The sequence below is a fragment of the Enhydra lutris genome, unplaced genomic scaffold (genome assembly GCF_002288905.1).
Source record: "Enhydra lutris kenyoni isolate GAN:26980312 unplaced genomic scaffold, ASM228890v2 scaffoldscaffold62, whole genome shotgun sequence".
Lineage (NCBI taxonomy): Eukaryota > Metazoa > Chordata > Mammalia > Carnivora > Mustelidae > Enhydra > Enhydra lutris.
Genome location: NW_019154146.1, coordinates 9,036,676 through 9,059,572, shown reverse-complemented (window position 1 = coordinate 9,059,572; position 22,897 = coordinate 9,036,676). Strand labels below are relative to the sequence as shown.

The 22,897-nt window shown below is 39.6% G+C and overlaps 1 protein-coding gene across 1 annotated transcript; it reads right to left on the bottom strand.

Annotated features, from left to right (window-relative positions):
- Window positions 1-562: 562 nt before the first annotated feature.
- On the bottom strand, window positions 563-21,724 carry LOC111158667 (radial spoke head 3 homolog). The gene is made up of 9 exons (XM_022520860.1): window positions 21,662-21,724; window positions 20,800-21,491; window positions 16,748-16,835; window positions 9,166-9,307; window positions 7,487-7,632; window positions 6,298-6,501; window positions 4,369-4,531; window positions 2,187-2,273; window positions 563-1,169 (listed from the first exon to the last, which is right to left on the bottom strand). The coding sequence occupies exons 1-9, from the start codon at window positions 21,722-21,724 to the stop codon at window positions 895-897; spliced, it is 1,860 nt and encodes a 619-aa protein (XP_022376568.1). The 3' UTR covers window positions 563-894.
- Between the last annotated feature and the right edge of the window lie 1,173 nt (window positions 21,725-22,897).

Sequence of the window (22,897 nt, the reverse complement as noted above, 5' to 3'; positions counted from 1 at the left end):
AGAGATTTATATGTACTAATGTTTAAGGTCTAAGATAGACTGTTAGCTGAAAAATGGAAACTATACATTTATATGTACATAAAGAAAAAGGAACCTGTATATTTTCTAATGTTCAAATATATATGTGTATGAATATCTTGATAAAGGCCTAGAAGGTACAGACCTAATTATAACAATGATAACAATGATTATCGTTGAGGAGGGGAGGGGAACCGCCTAAGGAAAAGTAGGGACTTCAGCTTTACTGGTGTTGTTTGAAATGTTTTAATAGCAGGGATGTGAGAAAACAGACAAGAGCCTATTACCAATTCAAAGAATCCCTTGAGCCTTACTTGAACATTGACAACGGAAGGGGTAGCGATCTATTTAGTTTCACACAGATAAGGGTGTATGTGTTGGTCCCTGCAAGGAGGGAGCACTAAAGCTTTCCGTGATGTGACATTTAGGTATTTTTTCATGGGGTAGGTAGAATAGTTTTCCTGTAGAGCAGAAAGTCTCAGTGGCTAACAGCACCGATATCTAACACTAAATATGACACTAAAAAAAAAAAACAAACACAAAATCAGAAAAATTCAGGGAAAATATATTTGTTAGTTCCATTTGTGGTAACAGAAAGCTTGTAATTAGACATGATTCTTATTAGAGTTACAACAACACAGCTTCTAGATATCTCCCATTAAATAAATGAATTAAATTTCATTTTTAATTAGTTTTATTATTTCAACATATTTGATTTGCCCAGTCCATGAGACAATGTTGAGTAAATACAACATAATTTCCATAACCTGAGGGACCTGCACGTTACCTGATCGCTTGCAACGCTGACTGCCACCAAGCGGTGTCCCGGCTCGAAGGCGCCCCTCGGTGGCAACAGTTCTCTCCCTGAGGTCTTCCTTATTGCTCATCCTCTCCGTCTTCCATAAAGTTCCCTTCTTGGGGCGACACGTTCCCCACATACCTTCCATTGCTTAGTGTTCTTTGCAGGGAGTCTCTGTCTGAAAGGGGCCCCTGTGGCTGTGGCATACTCCGTTCAAGGAATTCCTCATCCGCCAGTGGTTCTCCCATCGCTCCAGGACCACCAAGCCCGTCCTCAGGCTTCACATATTGGGGCTGGTCCTCCTTATGCTCGTACATGGACAGTCTCTTTTCCACCACCTCACGAATCAACACTGGAACATTACATGTGCAAAAATCACTGTGATTGTTCCTATTTGAGTAGTTATAAGGCTGACTTACAGATGAGCGGAAAGTGTTCACCGGACGTCAGCCCTTCCCTGTGTTCCTTCTATACAAAGGCAGCACACTTAACTTCTATGCCACGTAATGCGCTGGATATGAATTATAGTCAATGCCTGCTGTAACAGGATAGGATTTATACAGTCACGAGAGAAGATACTGATTCCGATCAAATTACACAAGAACCAAAAATACTATTGAGGGTAAAAAATTGGTGCCTTTGTTAATATAATGGAGATAATGAAACTTTAAAAATGAAAATTATAAAATTTAACATCTTTCTTCTATTTATTCTTTCTGACAAAAAATCTCAGAAATGAATTTTTTTAAAAAAAGATTAAGGGGCGCCTGGGTGGTTGAGTGGGTTAAGCCTCTGCCTTCGGCTCAGGTCATGATCTAGGCTCCTGGGAGCGAGCCCCACATCGGGCTCTCTGCACAGCGGGGAGCCTGCCCCCCCCCACCTACTTGTGATTCTCTCTGTTGAATAAATAAATAAATAAATAAATAATTTTAAAAGGATTATATTTAAAGAATATTTTATTTTTTTTAATAAAAATCTCTACACCCAATGTGGGGCTTTATATTTAAAGAATATTTTATTTTTTTTAATAAAAATCTCTACACCCAATGTGGGGCTTGAACTTATAATCCCAAGATCAAGAGTCACATTCCACCAACTGAGCCGGCCAGGTGCCCCAGAAGTGATTTTTTTTGTTTTTGTTTTTTGTTTTTTTGGGAGAGAGAGAGGAAGCACACATGAGTGCAAGGATGGAGAGGGAGAGGGAGAGAGAATCTTAAGAAGGCTCTATGGCCAGCACACAGCCTGACACACACTCCATCTCATGACCCTAGGATCCTGACCTGAGCTGATAGCAAGAGTCGGATGCTTAACTGACTGAGCCACCCAAGAGCCCCCAGGAGTAACTTTTAAGTAAAATAAAAGGGCTTACTGTCAAGCACTGTTCTTCCCACCATACTGTATTCCATGGTTTTCTCAACCTCGTTCATTAGCCATGGAAGGAATCCCATCTCAATATCTGTAATAAAAAAAGGTTAATTTTGTTACAATGAAATTCAATCATTATACTGATTTTTATGAATTATTATGGATAGGAAGAATCTGTGCTTTCTCCCTAATTGTTGAAGATTCATTAACACTGTTTCCTTAATACAAAATGTCAAATACACTTACACAGCATTACTTTTGCCACATTCTTTAAGCATGTTGTGGTCCATTTCCTTTCTGTTGCAATAAAAAGAGTATTTTCAAAACTATGAGGTCTTCCTTGGTGTCCAGGCCTTTGGAACTAACTGCAACAGGTGCAATCTGACTTGGTGAAGGAGGTAGGGTAGGGGGTGGGGGAGTAGGGAGGAAGATGTGGGTCTTGGAGCAGAACTCCAATTCAAATGTGATACAAATCTGGGATCGAACCATGCTAATAAAGAGAAGCCTGAAGCCTGGGCCTAGGACAAGCTCTCCAAGGGTCAGGGCACAAGGGTCAGAGAGTATCTGAGAAGAAGGCCATCTAGAAATGGGTCAGAAACTAGGTGCTTCCATTAGTGATAAAGTTGTTCAAACTGAAATGGAAATCTACTCTACTGTGTGAGCCTTTAAAAAATATGATCCATTATTATATACATTTTAATGTTTCAAAATGGCTTTTTGCGGGGGTGGGGATGGCATCCGTTAGTTTTTAATGGGTTGACAATAGAGAATATAATAGGGTATTACATTCACTACTAGAAGTAATTTTTTAATCTGAGGTATGAAGCTCATTTTTAAGCTTCTAAATGATCTGTAACTGACTTTTCCAGCAATTCCTGAGAGGAAAAAAAAGTTATCAGCCTCTGTGACTACCAGCAGAGGTCTAGCTAGATCCCGGGGGGTTGGCACGGCAGCATGGAAGGAGCAGTGGGTCTAGGGTCAGAGTCTGAAGCTGGATGGCTGCTTGGGAGAAGGCATTTCACTTCCCTGAGCTTCAGTTTCTACTTCCAAAAAATGGGAATTAATCTGCCCTATCTACCCCCTCTCCCCATCAGGGTTCCTGGGAGGGTCAAATGGAAAATACTACATAAATGGTAAAGTACGATATAAATGTAAACCAGTGGTTGTGTGTAATCTGACCTCTCTCTATGCATGTGTACTGAATTGAGTATATATTCAGTGAAGATTAACATTACTAACCTCTGCTCCCCAATACTATTAGCCTTTTGAAATAGGACCTGTATACAAAAGAATGTGCATTTAAGGGGTTTTGAACCTGAGGAAGGAGGGTGAGATTCCTTTGGTCAGGTTAGCTGAGGGGTGGGTCTTGGTGGGTGCTCACAGAAAGCTGACAGGTGTGAGTTCTCTAAAGGTGGAGACCAGGTCTCCTCATTTTTATCTCCCATACCTAATTCAGTTCCCAGGGTGGTGGAAACACCTAATTAAATGAATACACAACTTCCATTGCTGCCCCCAAAGGGTTTTTGAGTGGAATAGGAAGTCAGCTGAGAAAAAGTTAACAACTACTTCTGCACATATCTTATACATATTATGTTCCATACATATTATGATATTTAGCTCCTAAATAATCATTTCACCCATGAGGAAACTGAAGGTCATATAGCTGATTGATGGTGAAACTGGGACCAAAACTCGTTTTTGACATCAAGCCTGTATTTCTGCCTACTACCCAGTGTTGCTTCTTAGTACAGACAGACTGACACCCTAAAATCATGAGCTTTATAGTATACCTCTCAATAATAGCAGTACTTACTTAAAACAACTATAATTGACTTTAAAATTTTGTTTTATAAAGATAGATTCCAATTCAACATAAACATGGGCAGGAAGCATTAGGAAGATGCTATTGTAGCAGTGATCCTACACCACCTCCACCAACCGACCTCTTTCTTTTTTTTTTTTTTAATTTTTTTTTTAAATTTTTTTTTATTTATTTATTTGACAGAGAGAGAGAGAGAGACATCACAAGTAGGCAGAGAGGCAGGCAGAGAGAGAGGAGGGAGGAAGCAGGCTTCCTGCAGAGCAGAGAGCCCGACGTGGGGCTTGATCCTAGGACCCTGGGATCACGACCTGAGCCGAAGGCAGAGGCTTTAACCCACTGAGCCACCCTGGCGCCCCCAACCGACCTCTTTCAATGGGATCGTAGAAGTAGCCACCGTCCCTGAGACTGTCAAACACCGACGGCAGGAGGTCCGCCAGGTAGCGCTGCGCGAACACTCGGGCGGCCACTTTCTGCGAGGTCTCCTTGTGCTTGTAGACCACTTCCCACTGCTGCTGCTTACGCCGCTCCTGCGCACAGAAACCACCACCGCGCACGGTTACTGAGCCGTCAGGCGCTCCCCAAACACGGAATCTAGCGAGTGGAAGAATCTGGCCACGTATTTGTATCAAAAATGGACAGCAAGGAATCTGAATAGTTCATAGTTTTCATTCAAGATTTTAATGAATTTCAACAGCTACTGGGTATTGATTTCAAAAAAGAGATGGAGCTTAAGGGAAGACTCATCTCCTGATCCACTTTTAAGTAAAATCACTTGAAGATGAACATGTTTAACTATATGGATAATATCAAAGAATAATAGTTATATGTATTTGTGATTTGTATTACCATAAACTATTATCAATACAAAAGTTACGTGGCTCAGACATCTTCAGTTAAAGAACTTGGATCCGTGAGCTGTCTCATTTGTGAGCTTCTCTGAATTCATAGAGCTCTGAAAATTATAAACCTCCCTTTTGTTGTTGTTGCTTCTTATAGACTATAGGATATCTATAAAGCTAACGAACCATCTCCTCTACTCCCATGTGGAAGTGGGAGCATTAATGTAGTTTCTTATGAAGTCTATTTTCAGAGTTTAAGCAAATATAAGTCTAGGTGATTTTATTCATTATTTTCATAGTATATTTCCTAATAGTAAACAAACAAGTACGTTTCCTTTGATAAGGATTTCCCTGATTATTTCAACAAAGCTAATTTTGCCACTGTTCATTTCACATTTGTAAACAAATAGTCTTGCAATTGTATAATCTCTACCATAAGCCCTATGCCCTTTACACAATTAATTATTCATTATGGAGAAAAATGGAAAGTCCATTTGATTAGGCATTGAGTAGAATAACCCAACAACTAAGCTATTCTGTGCAGTAAACTAGACTTTGGGAAATTATTTGAACTCTTTTAGGTATTCAGGCACTCCTATGTACTTTATCTATTCAGTGTCCAACAAAGGGCAACAATTATTGTCAGACCCAGAAAGACTCTCAAAGATCACTGAGTCTAGTGTTTCCTGACTGAAGGTAATTGGCATACTTTATTTATGTTTTATTTTTACTTTTTAAAAAGATTTTATTTATTCATTTGACAGAGAGAAATAGCGAGAGCAGGAACATATGCAGGCGGAGAGGAAGAGGGAGAAGCAGGCTCCCCACTGAGCAGGGAGCCCAATGCGGGTTCCATCCCAGGATCCTGGGACCATGACCTGAGCCGAAGGCAGATGCTTAACGAGCGAGCCACGCAGGCGTGCCTATTGGCACATTTTATAAACTAGATTCTAAAACTTTTCTTACTAAAAGTTCTAGAAATCTGTAATGTAAAATACTCTATAAAGAAGCTCTGGAGAATCCCTGGGTACAGGAAAGGGTCTGGCCCCTGAGAAAAAGATCCAGAATTCTTTCCAGATCCTCTGCTTCTTGATGCCACCTATCCCCGTTGTACTCTACTTTTCCCTTCCATTTTTGGCCACTGATGAATGGTAAACCAATATATTTCCTTCGCTAGAAATCCTGATATTTAAGACTGCCTTTCAGCTGGGCCATATGTAATTTATTACATTTAGAAACTTTTGGAAACTCTTTTTAGATACATTTATGTAAGCTGGTATTTAAAGAATGTGATTCTGTGCATGAAAGACCTGTGATCTACAAAAGAGGAGATAACTGAGCAACAAACTTTTTCCTGACGTATTTGCAAAGATTTTTAGCTCTATGACATACGTGATTCAGGACATAATCTGTTAAATAGCCAAAGACCAAGAAAGAAAACTAGAATTCTATACTTTTTCTTCTCTGTGTCGTCTCTCTTGCTCTTCAAGTCGTTGAACTTCAGCGAGTTCAACGCTGCGCAGCTCCTCGTATGCGTGCTGACTGGCCCGCAGGTTGGCCAACTCCTCTTCTTCCATTACTTCCAGAAGAGACTGCTCAATGGTCTTTCCCACCAGAACTTCTAACATTGGTTTTACTTCAAGATCAAAGTCAAAGAGCTTAAACACACAGGACAAAGCAAGTTTAAAAAAATTTTTTTAAAGCAAGTTTAAAATTTTAATCATGAACCAAATGCTCAAAGAAAAAATATCCAGAAAAGAGGTAATGGCAGGGTTCTATTTATTGAGGATCTTCTGTGTGCCAGACACTGTGATGGTAACTTACTTATGGTTTCCAAAACTCACAATGGCCCTGCAGGGCACACAGAAGAACAGCCAAAAATTATAAAACGACTTACGTATTCATAAGAATGAACCCTGGTACTCAACAATTTTTAGATCAAACTCTGAAACCCAAAAGAAATATCCTTATATTTCTTAATTTTTGCCCTTTTTATTAGATTTTCATTAACAGTTTGAAGAACCAAGGAACTAAGGAATAAGAATAATGGGCATTTTGGTGATTCTTCTCTAGAATTTAGAGGCAAATATACCCTTCTACGTAGTTTGTGAAGACTTACTTTATTTCCCAATTTCAGGGGCAATTCCTTCAAGTAAGTATTAAATCTCACTTAAGTAATTATGTGCATAAGAATTGCCCTCTCTTCAATTTCCTAAACTGGTCTATTTGTGCATTCTACGTTGATATGAAAATGTAAATATTTTAGGATTTTTTTCCCTAACATAGAATATCTTCATGAAAATTATATAATTTAAAAGCAACTAATAGGGAACCTCTTATACCAGAGATAGTATTTTTCTTTATTTGGTACAAATTTACCTTGTATCCCTATATTAAGTATGCAAACACACAAAAATCAAAGTGCAGATATTCTAAAAATATTTCTAATGCTTTTTATTTCTGATCAGCAAAGAGGGTAAATCAGAACATTGTAGTTCAGAATAAAACTATTATAGGTACATTTGGAAAGAAATCCAGTAGGTAGCATCTTTCTGATTATGAAGTGGTTTGTAAGCTTTTAACTAAACCTAACTTTACCTATTTATAAAGAAGATAGCGGGAAGTCCAAATAATGTACTATACCTCTCCTTCCAGTATTTGGGTGGCCACATCTTTGCCAGTTTTGGCAGGAATAAAGAGTGGTGTTGGCGGTCTGTCCAAAAATGCATCTGTTTGGCATTCCACATCAACTTCTATTATGCGGTCAGCAATTTCTTCAAGGTATATTTCTAAGAGAATACCGTATACACTGAGTTTGAAATTCTGTTCTATTTCAAGCATATATGTGTATTGAAACTTTAGCTCCTTCAAAACAGAATTAAATAGATCAGAAAAGAAGTGCTCAAGTGTGGGATTAAATTCACACCTTGTCCTAAGCAGTTTTATGTATTTGGAAGAACACAGAGCCAGCCAGGCTAGGGCATTTATGGAACATTGAGAAAGCACTGAGCTTTGTACTTGAAAATGGAACTAAAGAACATGAAACTTAGGTGAATGTAAGATGCAAAGTATGATTAGAGACGGAGAGTTAATAATCCATCTGTATAACAGAGTCCTAAGACAGTAAACGTATAAAGATTTCAAAATTCCTGGATATTTTAAAACTTAGGCACCATGTTACTTGATGTTCCCTCTAGGCTATAGATCATAAACAGACACACGAAAAAAAATTTCACCTTAGGAATCATTTATCTGAGGCAAGGGCAGTGTGGTACCATGCAAAGAACATGAGAACCGAAGTCAGATGTTGAACACAGGACCTAGTCAAGTTACATCTTCTTAGAGCCTGAGTTTCTTTATCCGTAAAGGATCATAATGACTCATCACAAGGAGTTTTTAATAATAAAGGAGATGCACAGGTAGAGGACTGGAATGGTCTCAGATATAGGAAAACTCAATACAAAGCGGCTGCTACTGTATCACTTGATATTTTGATGTATAAAGAAACACTAAAATTTAGCTCTTGTAGAATTGCAGCTACATTGGCTAATTACGGACATATATGCATTCTAGACTTGGCCTCAAGGTAGTGGGGAAAAGACCTGGAATGGTTCGGTTCCTTTTGTCCTAACTACCCAGCAATAACTGGTAAAGCCACTCACCATCTTGGCAAGATGCAAGATGAATCCTGAGTAGTTACATCAGTCTAAGGAAAACACCTCGTGTTATCTAATTATCAAGATCCTGACACCACTACCGCTCAACCCTAGAGGTCCAGGTAATCCTCCCTAGCTGAGAACAGCCAAATGAGTAGGAAAGCCTGGCACTAGCCCAGCAGAGCCCATGTGGCCTTGGGGAATGTGTGCAGTGAAAGGAGAAGGACAGAACAGAAGAGCCTGTGGGGAGAGAGGGGGAGGAGTCAGATCTGGTTGAGTTCATGCCTCTCAAAAGACAAATAAAATGTCAAAGTAGAACTTCATTGATCTCTTCTCTTGTAGGTCCAGCAGTGATTCATGTTGGGATATAAAAGAGAAAGAGAGAAATAATCCCAAGTAGAGAAAAAGTATGTGAAAAGAGCTAAGAGAGAATTAATTTGGTCATAAATTTTTTTAACCTTATCGCATACTTCCAGCTATACCCAATATAATAATAAAATACAGTCTATGAATTTGTTGAATGAATGTGTTCTTCCTACCATGTGGCTGGGGCAGTACTGCATAGATTAATGGATATGTAAGTAATATAAAAGCCAAAAAAAAATGAATTGACTTAGAAAATTGAGCAAACCCAGGAGCCATGATGCCAGGGCCATGGTCACATACCTGTTTGCACATCCACGTGCTTTCTGCCTTCCACGGGTTCGGGGGTTCGTGGTCTGAGCTGTTCTTGGGCTCGTTTTCTGGCAAGAGCCCTCCTCTTTGCCTGCTGCTGTCTCTGAATCTCTAGAGGATCAGGCTGCCCAGGCTGAGTGACAGAAAAGGCTTCTAAAATTTAGAAGATATTTCTCAAAGCATACAGAACTGCCATTCCAGAAGTGATTCTTGGATAGCATAAGAGCATCTGCCATACAATTCTTCCTGATTATCAGTGACTTCATGATTAAAATTATGTTTGAACTTTGTCAGGTAATTATAAAGTTATCTGATGAAGCATATAAGTAACTTCAAAGTGTGACTGTTGACTGGAATAAACAGCGGCAGAATCCCATCTAATAAATTCTTTTTCCTCATTCAAGCATTTTTACCGTGAATTCCTTGGATGCCTCGTCACCAAGTATACTGTAGAATTACTCAGTTACAATACATTTTAATATGTAGTTAAGGAATTGAAAAGCACTAGGATCTAAAAAAAAAATATATCTGAATTTCACATAGACAAAATTCCTGAAAAAATATGTAAGGTCACAAAGAAAATATTCTTAGTCCAAACAAAGCCTGTCCCAGTGTACAAAACAATAGCTGATTTGGGGTCAAAAATGTAATTATTTACAGTAGAGTTCTGCAATATTTAGAGGTCCTTGATTTCATATCTGTATCTTATTCTGTGGTCATTTCCTATAGCTAACCTGTCTTATCTCAAGGTAAATATGAAAAGAATGGGGAAATTTGAAAGACTTTGTGTGAAAAAAATTTTAATATTTAAAATTAGAATTGTAGAAACAATCTGGTAACATTAAAATTTATTAAAAATAAAAAAAATTTATTAAAAATATGCCATATTCCCATTTCCCTAATACAGTGGCCATTGTCATTTAAATGCATATACTTTTTCTGGTTGTGATGATACCATAGATTTATTTTATTTATTTTTTTTTTGAGAGAGGGTGAGAGAGAGCACATAAGTGGGGTGGGGAGGGGGAGCAGGAGAGAGAGAGAATCTCAAGGAGACTCCCTGTTGAGTGTGGAATCCCCGCTGGTTTCTCTTTGCTAGTATTTTGTTGAGGATTTTTGCGTTGACATTCATGATAGCTATTGGTCTATAGGTGTCTTTGTCTGATTTGTTTATCAGGGTAATACTGATTCCCTGAAGTTTTCCTTCTTCTTTTATTTTCTGGAAGAAATTGTGTAAAATTATGTAAATTGTGTAAAATCAATGAGAATTTAAAAAAAAAATCCGTGGTAGAATTTTCCAGTGCAACTATCTGGGCCTGTATATTTCTTTTTTGAAAGCTTTTAAATTAGAAATTCAATTGCTTTAATAGTTATTAGACAATTCAGAATATCTATTTCATGTTAGGTGAATTTTGGTAGTTTATAGTTTAAAGAATCAGCCCATTTCATTTAGTTTGTTGAATTATATGTATAGATTTATTTGTAGTATTCTATTATGATCCTTTTACTCTTTTACTAGATACAGAATCTTTACTAGTTACATCCCTGATATTTGCTTATTTCTCCTCTTCTACTTCCTTTCTTTTCTTTTTAAAAGATTTTAATTTATTTATTTATTTGACAGAGAGAGAGAGAAAGCAAGAGAGAGCGAGCACGAGTGGCGGGGAGGGGGGGAGTAGGGGAGGGGAGGGAGAAGCTGACTCCAAGCCAAGCAGGGAGCAGACACCGGGCTCGATCCTAGGACCCTAGGACCATAGCCTGAGCTGAAGACAGACGCTTAACCTACTGAGCCACCCAGGAACCCCTCTTTTACCTTTTTTTGTTAGTTTTGCTAGAGGCTTATCAATTTTACTGATCTTTTCAAAGATAAGAAATTTAATCTTTTCATGGTTGCAGGATCTATGGTTATATCCCCTGATAGTCATTCTGGTATCTGCTATTTGTGTCTTCTTTCTCATTTTTAATTTGGTAGTTTTGCTAGAGGTTTATCAATTTTATTGATTTTATTCAGAGAACCAGCTTTTGGGTCCATTGATTTTCTCTGCTGTTTTTGTATGCTTTTAAAAAAGATTCATTTATTTGAGAGAGAGTGTGTGTGCATGCAAGTGCACATGCATGGGGGAGGAGGATGGGTGGGGGAGAATCTTCAAGCAGACCCTCTGCTAAGTGTGGAGCCTGAAGTGAGGCTCAATCTCAGGACCCATGAGATCATGACCTGAGTCAAAACTAAGAGTTCTACACTTAACCGGCTGAGCCACCCAGGTGCCTCTACTTTTTTTTTTTTTTTTTTTGAGAAAGGGTGAGTGCATGTAAGTGGGGGTAGGAGGGGAAAGAGAGAGAAAGAGAATCTTAATCAGGCTTCACACCCAGCACTGAGCCTGATCTGGGGCTCCATCTCACCACCCTGGGATTATGACCTAAGTCAAAATCAAGAGTCCCATGCTTAGCCAATGGAGCCACCCAGGGGCCCCTATTGTTATTGTTTTCAATGTAAGTGATTTCTGCTTTTATCTTTATTATTTTCTCCCTTCTGCTTGCTTTGGGTTTATTTTTCTCATCTTTTCCCCATTTATTGAGGTAGGAGGTTAGATTATTGATTTGAAGTCTTTCCTTTCTAGTTTTTTCCACTTCAGCGCTGTTTTGGCATGAAACACAAATTTGGACTTGTTGTATCTTCATTTAGTCCTGAGTAGTCTTTCAAAATTCCCTTTAGTATTTCCTCTATGGATTATTTGGAAACATGCTGCTTAATTTTCAAGTGTTTGAAGATTTTCCTGTTATCATCTATTATTGATTTCTAGTTTGAAATTTTGAAAGAGACATTATTCCATTATGGTATGATTTCAAATATCCTAAATATCTTGAGATTTGTTTTGTAACCCAGGATATGTTCTACCTTGGTCAATATTCCACAGGAGCCTCAAAACTGTATGAATTCTGGAGTGCCTGCGCGGTGCAGTCAGTTAACCATCTGACTCTTGGTTTAGTTCGGGTCATGATCTCAGGATCATAAGATCAAGCCCACCACTGGGCTCCGTGCTTAGTGCAGAATCTGCTTGAGGTTGTCTCTCCCTCTGCACCCCTCTGCCCCCACTCATGCTCTCTAAAATAAATAAATCTTAAAAAAAAAAAGCATATGTACTCTGTTGTTGTCAGGTGAAAGTGTTGTATAAATGTAAATTACAACCTATTGGTTGGTGATGTGTAGTTCTTCTATATTTTTGCTGATTTTCTGATAGATGGATATTGAAGTACCAAACTAAAATTATGGATTTGTCTATTTCTCCTTCCAGTTTTAGCTTCATGTATTTTGAAGCTCTGTTGTTTGGTGCATATATAGTTAAGACTGCTATATCTTCTTGGAATACTGTGACCTTTTTACCATTTTGTATTGTCCTTCTTTGTCCCCGGTAATATTGTTTTCTTTAGGTCTACTTTATCTGTTATTTAGATAGCCACAACTACTGCTTAAATATTAATGTTTATCTTTTCCCATCCTTTTACTTTTGACCTACCTACATCACTGTAATTGAAATGAGTTTCTTGTAGACAGAACACAATTGGGTCATGGTTGGGGTTTTTTTGTTTTGTTTTGTTTTTGTTTTTTTTTTAGCCTACTCTGCCTATCTATCTCTTAATTGGCTTGTTTAGACCATTTACATTTAAAACAACTATTACATTAAAGCAAACTATTACATTTAAAGCAACTATTACAACTATTACATTACATTTAAGGCAGCTATTGCCATGTTAGGGTTGTCTTTTTACTTTTTAATTTCTGTTTGTTCTAATTTTTGTTTTCTTTTTCTTTCCTTCCTGTGAATTAGTTGGAACATTTCTTAGAATTCTTTTTTTATCTGTAATAGTTTTTACTATAACTCTTTGCATAGTTTTTTTTTTCTTTTAAAGATTTTATTTATTTATTTGACAGATAGAAATCACAAGTAGGCAGAGAGGCAGGCAGAGAGAGAGGAGGAAGCAGACTCCCTGCCGAGCAGAGAGCCCGACGCGGGGCTCAATCCCAGGACCCTGGGATCATGACCCGAGCCAAAGGCAGAGGCTTTAACCCACTGAGCCACCCAGGCGCCCCATCTTTGCATAGTTTTTTAAAAAATAGTTGCTCCAAGTTTTACAATATACTATGTACCTGACCACAGTCAACATTTAATATCAACATTTTACCACTCTAAGTGGAAGGCAGAAACTTTACTGCCATTTAGATCACATTATTTTCCTTACTTTTAAAATACAATCAAAATCTAATCATCTTAAGTATTTTACCTACATATATTAAGCACCACATCACATGATGTTGTAGTTTTGCTTCAACCATCAAACACAATTTTTAACACCCAGAAGACAGTTTATTGTATTTACCCCTATTTTCACCTATTCCACTGTTCTATCTTCCTTTCTGAAGTCCCAAGCTGCCTTCTGTTATCATTTCCTTTCTACTTGGAGAGCTTTCTTTTTTAGCTCTTCTCTAAGGGTAAGTCAGCTGGTGACAAATCCTCTAGGTTTCCTTCATCTGAGAGCAACTTGATTTCCTTTTTATTCCTGAAGAACGTTTTCACTGGATTAGAATTAGAGCTTGATAGCCCTTTTCCTTCAGGACTTGAAAAATACTGTGCCACTTTTTCTGGTCTCCATTGTTTCAAATGAAGAACCACTGTTAGTCAAATAATTGTTCCACTTCTGGCAATGTGTCATGTGTTTATAGCTGCTTTCAAGATTTTTTAATTTTAGTTTTGAAATTTGATTTTGTTGTGTCTTGGTGTGAATTTCTTTAGGTTTTCCCTGCTTGGGGTTCAGCTGACTTTTTAGATCTGTAGGTTTTTGCCTTTTGCCAAATTTGTGGAATTTTCAAACACTAGTTCTTCAAATATTTTTTCAGTCCCATGCCTTTTCTCCTCTCCAAGACTCAGAAAACATGAATGTTAGACATTTTGTTATTGCTCCTCAGCTGTGAAGCTTTTTTTACTTTTTGTTATTATTATTATTTTGTGGCCTGTTTTCCAATTGTCATTCAAAATGGGTAATTTTCATTGATTTGGTTTGAATTCACTGATTGCTCCCTATGTCATTTCTGATGAGTCATGTGACTTTTTACACATTTTCCATTTGGTTCATTTTTTAAAAAAGATATTTATTTATTTGAGAGATAGAGAGGAGCAGGGAGAGGGACAGAAGGGGAAGGGAGAAGCATATTCCCCATTGAACAGTGGGCCTGATGTGGTACTCCATCCCAGAACTCTGGGATCATGCCTGAGCTGAAGGCAGATGGTTAACTGACTGAGCCACCCAGGTGCCCCCATTTGGCTCATTTGTATGACTTCTATTTCTTTGCTAATATTTTGTTTTTTCATTTAAGAATGTTCATAATTATTCATTTTTGATTGAAACATTTTTTAATGATTACTGCTTTAAAATCCTTGTCGGGTAATTCCTATATCTGAGTCATGTTGGTGTTGTCATCTCTTGACTGATTTTCCTCGTTCCGGTTGTGACTGCTCTGGTTCTTGGTATGATGAGAGATTTTTCTTTTTTTTTTTTTGTATCCTGGAAATTTTGGGTGTTAGGATGTGAAACTCTGGATCTTAATCTTTTTTTTAGCAGGAAGTCATCCCTTTTTGCTGTGGCATGCAGGCATGGGTGGAGATAGCAGTTCAGCCTCCTGCTAGGCCCCATGTGAAAGCTGAGGATCAATTTGTATCAATCACCTTATTGGTGCCTGGTGGGGGTAGTATTTCAGCTCCCTGCTGTGACACCAGTATTGGGGTATAGAGGAGTGGAGCTCTAACACTGCTTTATCTCACTTGTTTCTCTTTGTTGCTGCCAGATAGGATTGAAAATTCAGCTGCCTCCTAGCTCTGTTGCCATCACCCCAGGAAAAGCATGGTACCAACTTGTACCATCTCTGGCCATCTCACTGCCCCTGGGTGAGAAGGGAAGGTAAGCTTCCTGCTCAGCCCTTGTTGATACCGCCTCAGTGAGTGAATCAGAGCACTGATTAGTACTGCACTATTGCTGCCAGCGTGGGGATGGAAGTCCAGTTCCCCAGCCACGTCTTGCTGACTCCACTAGGAGGGACAGGACAGTTTTTCCATGGGGGTTTGGCTGGGGGAAGGGTAGTAAAAAGGTTTCTGTTCTGCTAGGTTACCCTTTTGCAGTCTTTTGGATAAAGGGAGCAGGCTTGTGCCTGTTGGTTGTGCTGGGTTGCAAGCTTCTCCAGTGTTCTGAATGGGATTTAAGAAGACTTAGGGAACTCATCACTATGTCGCTCAAATCCTGAGGTCCCTAGCCAGTCCATTTCCTTTTTTCCACTTCCAGAATCTTCTAGTGTTTGCTTGTGCTATTGGCAAATTCCTGCTCGTCTGGACTGGAAGTCTCAGTATAGGGTTTTTAGGTAAGTTGTTGAATAATTAACTGAAAAACTAAAAAAAAAAAAAAAATCAAATCATCACAATATTAATTTTAAAAAACTAAAAAAAAGGTGATTCTCTTTTTTGGTTTAGTTCTAGGTGTGCCAGTGTTTATTGCTATTGCCACAAGATGCCAAATCACATCTATATTGCATGTTTGAGCTGTTGTTTTCAAATGTTGGTCCCTGAACTGGCTGTACCGACTGCCTAGAGAAGCTAATTAATGATGCACATATCTGTGTCCAACCCTTGAAGGTTCTAAATGCAGCAGATCCAGGGTATGGCCGAAACATACAATATTTTTAGTGAGTTTCCTTGATGGCTTTGATGTACATGCTTCAGAATGTCTAATATTCCATATATCACCATGTGGTGGTGGGCATGTATATATCACACAGTGTTTACAGATTAACTATATTGAATCATCACTCTTAATCATCAAGCCACATCCTAATCATCTCTGTATCCTAGGTACTCAGCACAGGACCTAAAACCTAATAAATATTATAAATATTTAGAAATTAAAGAAATTTAATTAAATTAGAAATTAAAGAAAAGAATTTTGGATTAAATAATGAGGAGAGTATTATAGTATGAAATAATTTAAACAAACCTAAATATGTTATACCAGAGCTACTCAAAGTGTTATCTGTGAACCATTTGAACTGGTCTGTAAAAATTTAATTATAGAAATTGAGAGTAGAAGTGTGTAAGCTTTTAGAGCAGTTTTACAAAGTGCTGTTAATCTAGCAAAACATTGGAGTTTTTGTATTTTTTTAAATTATTGTTTTTAATTGTGGTAAAGGTCATTTTGAAGTGTAGAATCTAGTGGCATTAAGTACATTCACACTGTTGTACAACCATTACCATTATCCATCTCCAGACTCTTCATTTTGCAAAACTGAACCTCTGTACCCATTAAACACTAACTCCCTAATCCCCCACTCCCTTCATCCTCGGCACCCACCATCAGCCTTGTATTTCGCATGTCTTTTTTTTAAAAATTAGATTTAATTTTTCTAGTAATCTATCAGCATTTTATTTTATAACTGTTCTAGTCTACAGCAAATTAGAAATGAAAACAAACAAACTGGTCGCTCAGCACAAGTACTTTGAAAAGCTGTGTGTTAGAATATTCAAATTTTACTTACCAGCGGTCCCATCTGTAGAGCATAAGTGTTGCCTCGGATCACCCTTCTGTCATACATTATGTTTCCGTAATGCATAGGTTCTTCAGCTCTGTAAAATAGCAAATTCTAAGTAACTATTGTAATAGTGTTGGTCTGTGCAGTTAACTCATTTTTAATTGGATTTAGACCAAGATATAAATTTTATGAAAACAGATTTTTGTTTGGGCACAGTCCATGACAAATTACTACCGTTTATGGAATGCTTATTATATGCCAGACCCTTCACATATTTTATTTATTGCTCACAATAAGCTTTAAGTTGGGAACTCTCATTCCCATCTGACAGAAGAGGAAGGAGATTCAGAAAGGAATGTGCCCAAGGTTACCTAGCTAGTAAGTGGCAGAGCTGGACTTAGGGCTGTACATCTGTTAGACTACTTGACAAATGTGAAAATGGGCGGTTGGAAAGGGGCCTGCCTTAAAGTACTGACAGTAATTGGATTCAAGGATTGAAAAGATTCACAGAATCAGGCTTATGAAATAAATAAATAAAATTTCTTGTTGTTTCTTTAAACTCAGAGATATATTGTTAAAATGATATTGTTTTAAATTTTAATAGAATTTTGGTTTGGGGGATCAGAATATCAGTAGTGAAAAACCATACTGTTGATGTTTTCTTTCAAAGTTCTTTGAATGATATCTGATGTATGGCTATGAAGTCAAATATTGACCCATACCAATAACAGTACTTTACTAGAAATGATTTTGAGAGGGGTCATAAACTGCTTTTTTATCATATATTAAAACCACTTTTGGATAGCCTGACCTCATATTACTTAAAAACGGGCATGTAACACTGCTCATCTTACTTGCTCTCTGGGCAGGGTTCAGCTCAGCTGGTCACTCCTTCGCTGAAGCACTCTTTTTTCTAGTTGCTGTGATACCAGGATAGTCTTCGGATTGTTTTTCTAGGACTTGTCTTTCCCAGCCTGTGTTTGCTGGCTCCTCCCGATCTCAGGGCTAGGCCTTCTCTTGCCCTTCACTGAATTCATCCATTCTCACGGCTTTCCTCATAATCCATATACCTAAAACTCCCAATTTTATTTTACCTTTAACTCAGAACTCTCCTCTGAGCTCCAGGAATATATATCCAATTGATATGCTCAGTGACCTCTCACTGAGATGTCTCGAAAGCAACCTCAAGATTGAACTAATTATCACTCTCCCACTCCAACTTCTTAGGTCTTTAGTGTTCCCTGTTTCTAACTGGTACCATTAACCACCCAATTGGCTTAATCTAGAAGCCTGGGAGTCATCCATAATTCCTCTCTCCTCCTCACTGTCTGTATCCAGCAAGTCTTATTGATTCTACTCCCCAAATCTTTTTCGTATCTTTCCATGGCTTATTGCCACCGCTATATTTTACCTGGACTACTGCAAGAGTCTCTTAGTCTTAACTGTTGGGAACATTTTTCTCAGAATCTGTCCTATACATTGTACCCAGTGATTTTTTAAAATAGAAAAAAATCTAAAGGACACTTACTTGGTTAAAACCCCCTAGTGCTAATTAACATAATAATGAGGAAAATTTTTGTTTTGATTTCACACTATCAAAAGCCAAAAAGAAAAAAATCCATAAAACCTATTGCTGGTGAGGATGTAAGGAAAAATATGTTTAAACATTACTAAGGAAAAGGCATATTGTTCCATCTGTTCATATTAAAAATATACATGACCTAACAACCCCATTCCAGGAATCTGTTTCATAGAAGAAAAAGGCCAGCACAAAAAATTGTTTATTGAGAACTTCCTCTTTGTGGTAAAAACTTGAATCAAACTGAATACCTAATCAAAAATCGAAAATTTTAAGAATGCATAGTACATTTATACCCCAGGGGCTATCATGCTATTAAAAATAATTGGAGGGATTTCTACAAAGAATTAAGTGAGAAAAGGAAGATGTTGAGAATTGTGTATAATGTTAGCATTGCTATGAGGTAGACAAAACCGTGTGGGCTTGTATGCATATATTTATATATTTGTACATAAAATGTGAGTGTGGAGAAAAGTCCAGAAACATTCACGTAAGGGCATTAACACGGTTTACCTTGAGGAGAGGAGGGAAAGAACAAGTTTACAAGGGAAGGGGATTGGGCATTAAGAATGTACCCAAGCATGAACCACAGGAGTCTGTTTATATAAAAATAAATATGTATGTATATGTATATGTAAAGAAATTAGAAAAAAAAGAATTATAAGTTATAAAAAGGCGGGGAAGCTAATTGCAGATTAACATGTGTAGTATGATTCAATTTTGGAAATAAACCTCCTATATAACTGTGCATATGCTCAAGTATGGAGGTGTAAAAGAATAATGTAAGATTTTTTTAAAAAAAGATTTTATTTATTTATTTGACAGAGAGAGAGATCACAAATAGGCAGAGAGGCAGGCAGAGAGAGAGGGGGAAGCAGGCTCCCTGCCAAGCACAGAGCCTGATGCGGGGCTCGATTCCAGGACCTTGAGATCATGACCTGAGCCAAAGGCAGAGGCTTTAACCCACTGAGCCACCCAGGAGCCCCGAATAATATAAGATTGTTAAGGTTAGTAGGAATAGAGGTGAGTGGGAGATAACTTGCCCTTTTCATCCTTATTTTGTATTTTTCATTTGCTTCACAAGCATGTATTACTTTTTAAATTGAAAATCACCACTAAGGATAATTTTAAACTGCAAAATCAAATACACACACATACACACATACTCCTTCCAATGGCTTTATCAACAGATTACATCAATATAAGCAAGGTCTTGCAACTTGCTTATCAAATAGCTATTAAAAAAAAATCATTCCTAATGAACCACCATTGATTCTTATTTGTTGGTGTAATTTAATAGTAATGATTTGTTCGATACTACTTAAAGCCACAAGAAAGTGTTTTTAAATGGAATCTTTTATAATATAAATAATCCCTCTGTAAATTTAAATTTTGTGGGGCGCCTGGGTACCTCAGTCTGTTAAGCATCTGCCTTGGGCTCAGGTCATGTCCCAGGGTCCTGGGATAGAGCCCCCGCCTCTGGGCTCCCTGCTCAGTGGGGAGCCTGCTTCTCTCTTTCCCCCTGGTTCTTTCTCTATCTATGTAGCTATCTCTGTCTCTCTCTCTCTCTTAAATAAATACATGAAATCTTTAAAAAAAATTTAAAATTTCCATTTTGGTTTCTTTAAAGTAACAGGCATTTCTTATTTTAAAAAGTCTTTATTTGCCATAATAAGATAATCATGAATTTAGACTCAGTGTTTGAAATACGCATCAAGAGTTACTTGGTTCAATCATTAATTCAACAATTTGTGTGAGTGCCTCTTATATGTCAGGCACAATCCCAGGTGGACAAAAGACACAAATGTTCCAGCTTCCGTGGAGTCTGCATTCTTGGGAAGTTCTGCTGGTTCCAAAATTTGAGGTTTATGGAAAGAACTACAAGCTTTAGAAAGGCCCGTAAACATTATTATGGATAATAATGAAGCGGATATTCGAATAGTTGCCAATAAATACTTATTGATATAAAAATACAACTTGGGGTTCAGCATGGAAGGATAACCTGACTCCTGACCAAAGACTGGTGTGGAAAGAGCTCGACGTGGCTGTCATTCGGGACGTGCTACCGTGCCTGACACCTGTCCCCGTTTCCCCCTCTGCATAATGGAGTTACTAAAGCAAGGTCACAGCACTGTGGACTACGGAGGAAAATGTACGCGAAGGCCGCTCGTGAGGTGCCCACGGCTGGCCAACGGTACTTAGCTGACTCCAATGTTGTGAACCGTGAGTTTTCTGTACACGTTAAATCGATCACGCCAGCAACTCATGCTCGTTTAAGGTTCAGGAAGGGAGACCGCCCGTGCCCCTTCTCACTTCATGCCTCCACTCACGGGACAGTTCTTTAGGTAAGCAATTTTATTTCGGCAGGTGTGGAGAGGGGAGAGCAGCACAGGTAAGTCTGCCAGGGCGAAGGGGCCCGCAACCCGCGGCTCCGGGACGGGGCAGGTGGAGATCCCACAGGGGCTGCTTGCTCACTCACGGCTGCGTTATGCTGTCCCGGTAACAGCGGCGCTGGCAGGGCAGGGCCCGGGGCCGGCTGGTGTAGGTGTAGGTGTAGGTGCCCATGGCCGGGGAGGAGCGGTCCGTGAGCCTGGAGGCCACGCCTGCGGCCCGGTCGCTTCGCTTCCCGTGGAGACTGGCTTTCAGGCAGGTGGGCGCTAAGTGGTCGTGGGAGCCGGAGACGTGAGCGTGGTGCCACGGGCAGGGATTCCGCGACGCAAGGAGAGGCGGCAAGAAGGAAGGCGGGCGGGACGGGAAGTTGCCAGGACAAGAGGTGGGAGCTACACTCGGCTTGTTCCAGGGAACACTGAGCCAGCCGAAGGAGCCCACTTTGGTTGCCCAGCAACCCGGAGTTCCGCCTGGGGGCGGGACCTCCAGGCACTTCCGGCCGGGGGTTTTCGCTGGAAGGCCGGCCCTCCGGGGCACTTCCGACCCTTGGCTCCGCCCATCGGCGCGTCCCTGGCGTGGACACCTGCGGTTCAGGAGCGGTCTCCCGAGCGAGTCGGGCTTGGGGACTTCGGGGAACTGGGCGAGCAGCGCGGCGGTCCCCGTTCCCACTTTGAAGTCTGGCTTTGCCGGGCTGGTGTCGGCGCCATTCTTCCAGGGCCACGTGCTCCCGTTCCTTAAGGGGCGCCCTCGGCTGTTTCTGTTCCCGCCACTGCCGTCGCGCCGCTACCCGGGGCTGGTCAGCTGTGATCGCGCACACGGGGCGCCCGGGCTCCCCGCTCTGTTACGTGCTAGGGCGCGGCGAGGGTTGCTCGGCGTCTCCCAGCACCGCCGCCCCTCCACCTTGGGCGCTCCGCAGCAGTGTCTCCTTTTTCCCGCGCTCCTTGTCCTCTTACCCGCCGGTTGCTAGCACTCAGCGGATCCTCGGGCGCACCAGCGACGGGGCGCCCCCCAGACATCTAATGTTGGCAAAGGGGTGGGTGCTTTGTTGAGTCTGTTAGGCCTCCTGTGTCTTAATCTGTCGGGCCCCAAACTCTGAAGAATGAGGCGTCATGGGGTGGGTCTTTGCTTGTAAGTGCAGGTGCTTTGGTTTCAGTATTAGCAATGTTAATACCAGTTTGTGTAAGTGAAGTGTATGTATCCCTGAATGGTCAGTTATTTGCACTCGCATTCACTCCTTCAGCTCAGCGAAGTGCTGTCTGGTTTTGAACCCAGGTTCTGTGGGGTACCAAGTCCACAGCCTCTGGCAAGTTAACGCTTTTGTGCTTCATTTCCCTGGTCTGTAAAATGGGGGCGATAGAATTTATCTGTTAGGATTTGTCATGAGGATTAAAAGCATTAATAAGTATACTTAGAACTGTGTCTGGTAAATGATGAGCCATTACATTAAGATCTAGATTCCTCCTGCACTTTGAAGATTAAGATCTAAAGCCAGTGTGTAGGTATGGTATAAATAATCGTAAATAAAGGTGTATGGTGAGTGCTAGAGGTAAACACTGCATGGAACTTTTAGGTTTGATCTCTTAATTTTGAGGTAATTTATGGAAGGGCTTTAGGAGAAAGTGATATTTTAATTCTGTTTGATGGGTGTTAGTGTTTTCACTGGTTGAGAGTCTTGGGGATGTACATTTAGAATGGCTTGATCAAAGGCTCAGAAGCCCAAGGTCCTTGGAGAACTCTTAAGTGAGTAAAATATATATGTTAGATAATTATAAGAACTAAGGATAAAATGCAGCGTAGGAGGTGTCAGAGGTGGAGCGGGACCTAGAGATTTTAGATTGGTCAGGAAAGGCTTTACTGAGAAGGTGAAATTTGAGTGGAGATGTGAAGGAGATGGAGCAATGAAACTCTAACATTCCAAGAAGCCATCAGTGCAAAGTTCTAAGGCAGGTACAAACCCGGTGTGTTCTAAGTAAGACTAAGGAGGCTAGAGTGGGTGGAGCAGGGGAAAGCATTAGGAGATGAAGTCAGAGATAATGAATTCAGATTGTTGTGCCTTGTTGGTCAGCGTAAAGATGAACTTTTACTCTGAGGTTAAAAACCCCCAAGGCTTTTGAATAGAAGCTTGACATTTATTTATTTATTTATTTATTTATTTATTTATTTGAGAGAGGAAGAAAGAGAGAGAGCGT

What these genes read in the sequence shown, in the direction of transcription:
- LOC111158667 (XM_022520860.1), bottom strand. Translation starts at nt 21,724, where the DNA reads ATGTCTGGGGGGCGCCCCGTCGCTGGTGCGCCCGAGGATCCGCTGAGT. An exon ending in TGAGTGCTAGCAACCGGCGG is followed by an intron (nt 21,492 to 21,661) that starts GTAAGAGGACAA and finishes AGCCCCGGGTAG; the next exon opens with CGGCGCGACGGCAGTGGCGG. An exon ending in CGGGACAGCATAACGCAGCC is followed by an intron (nt 16,836 to 20,799) that starts GTGAGTGAGCAA and finishes GCTATTTTACAG; the next exon opens with AGCTGAAGAACCTATGCATT.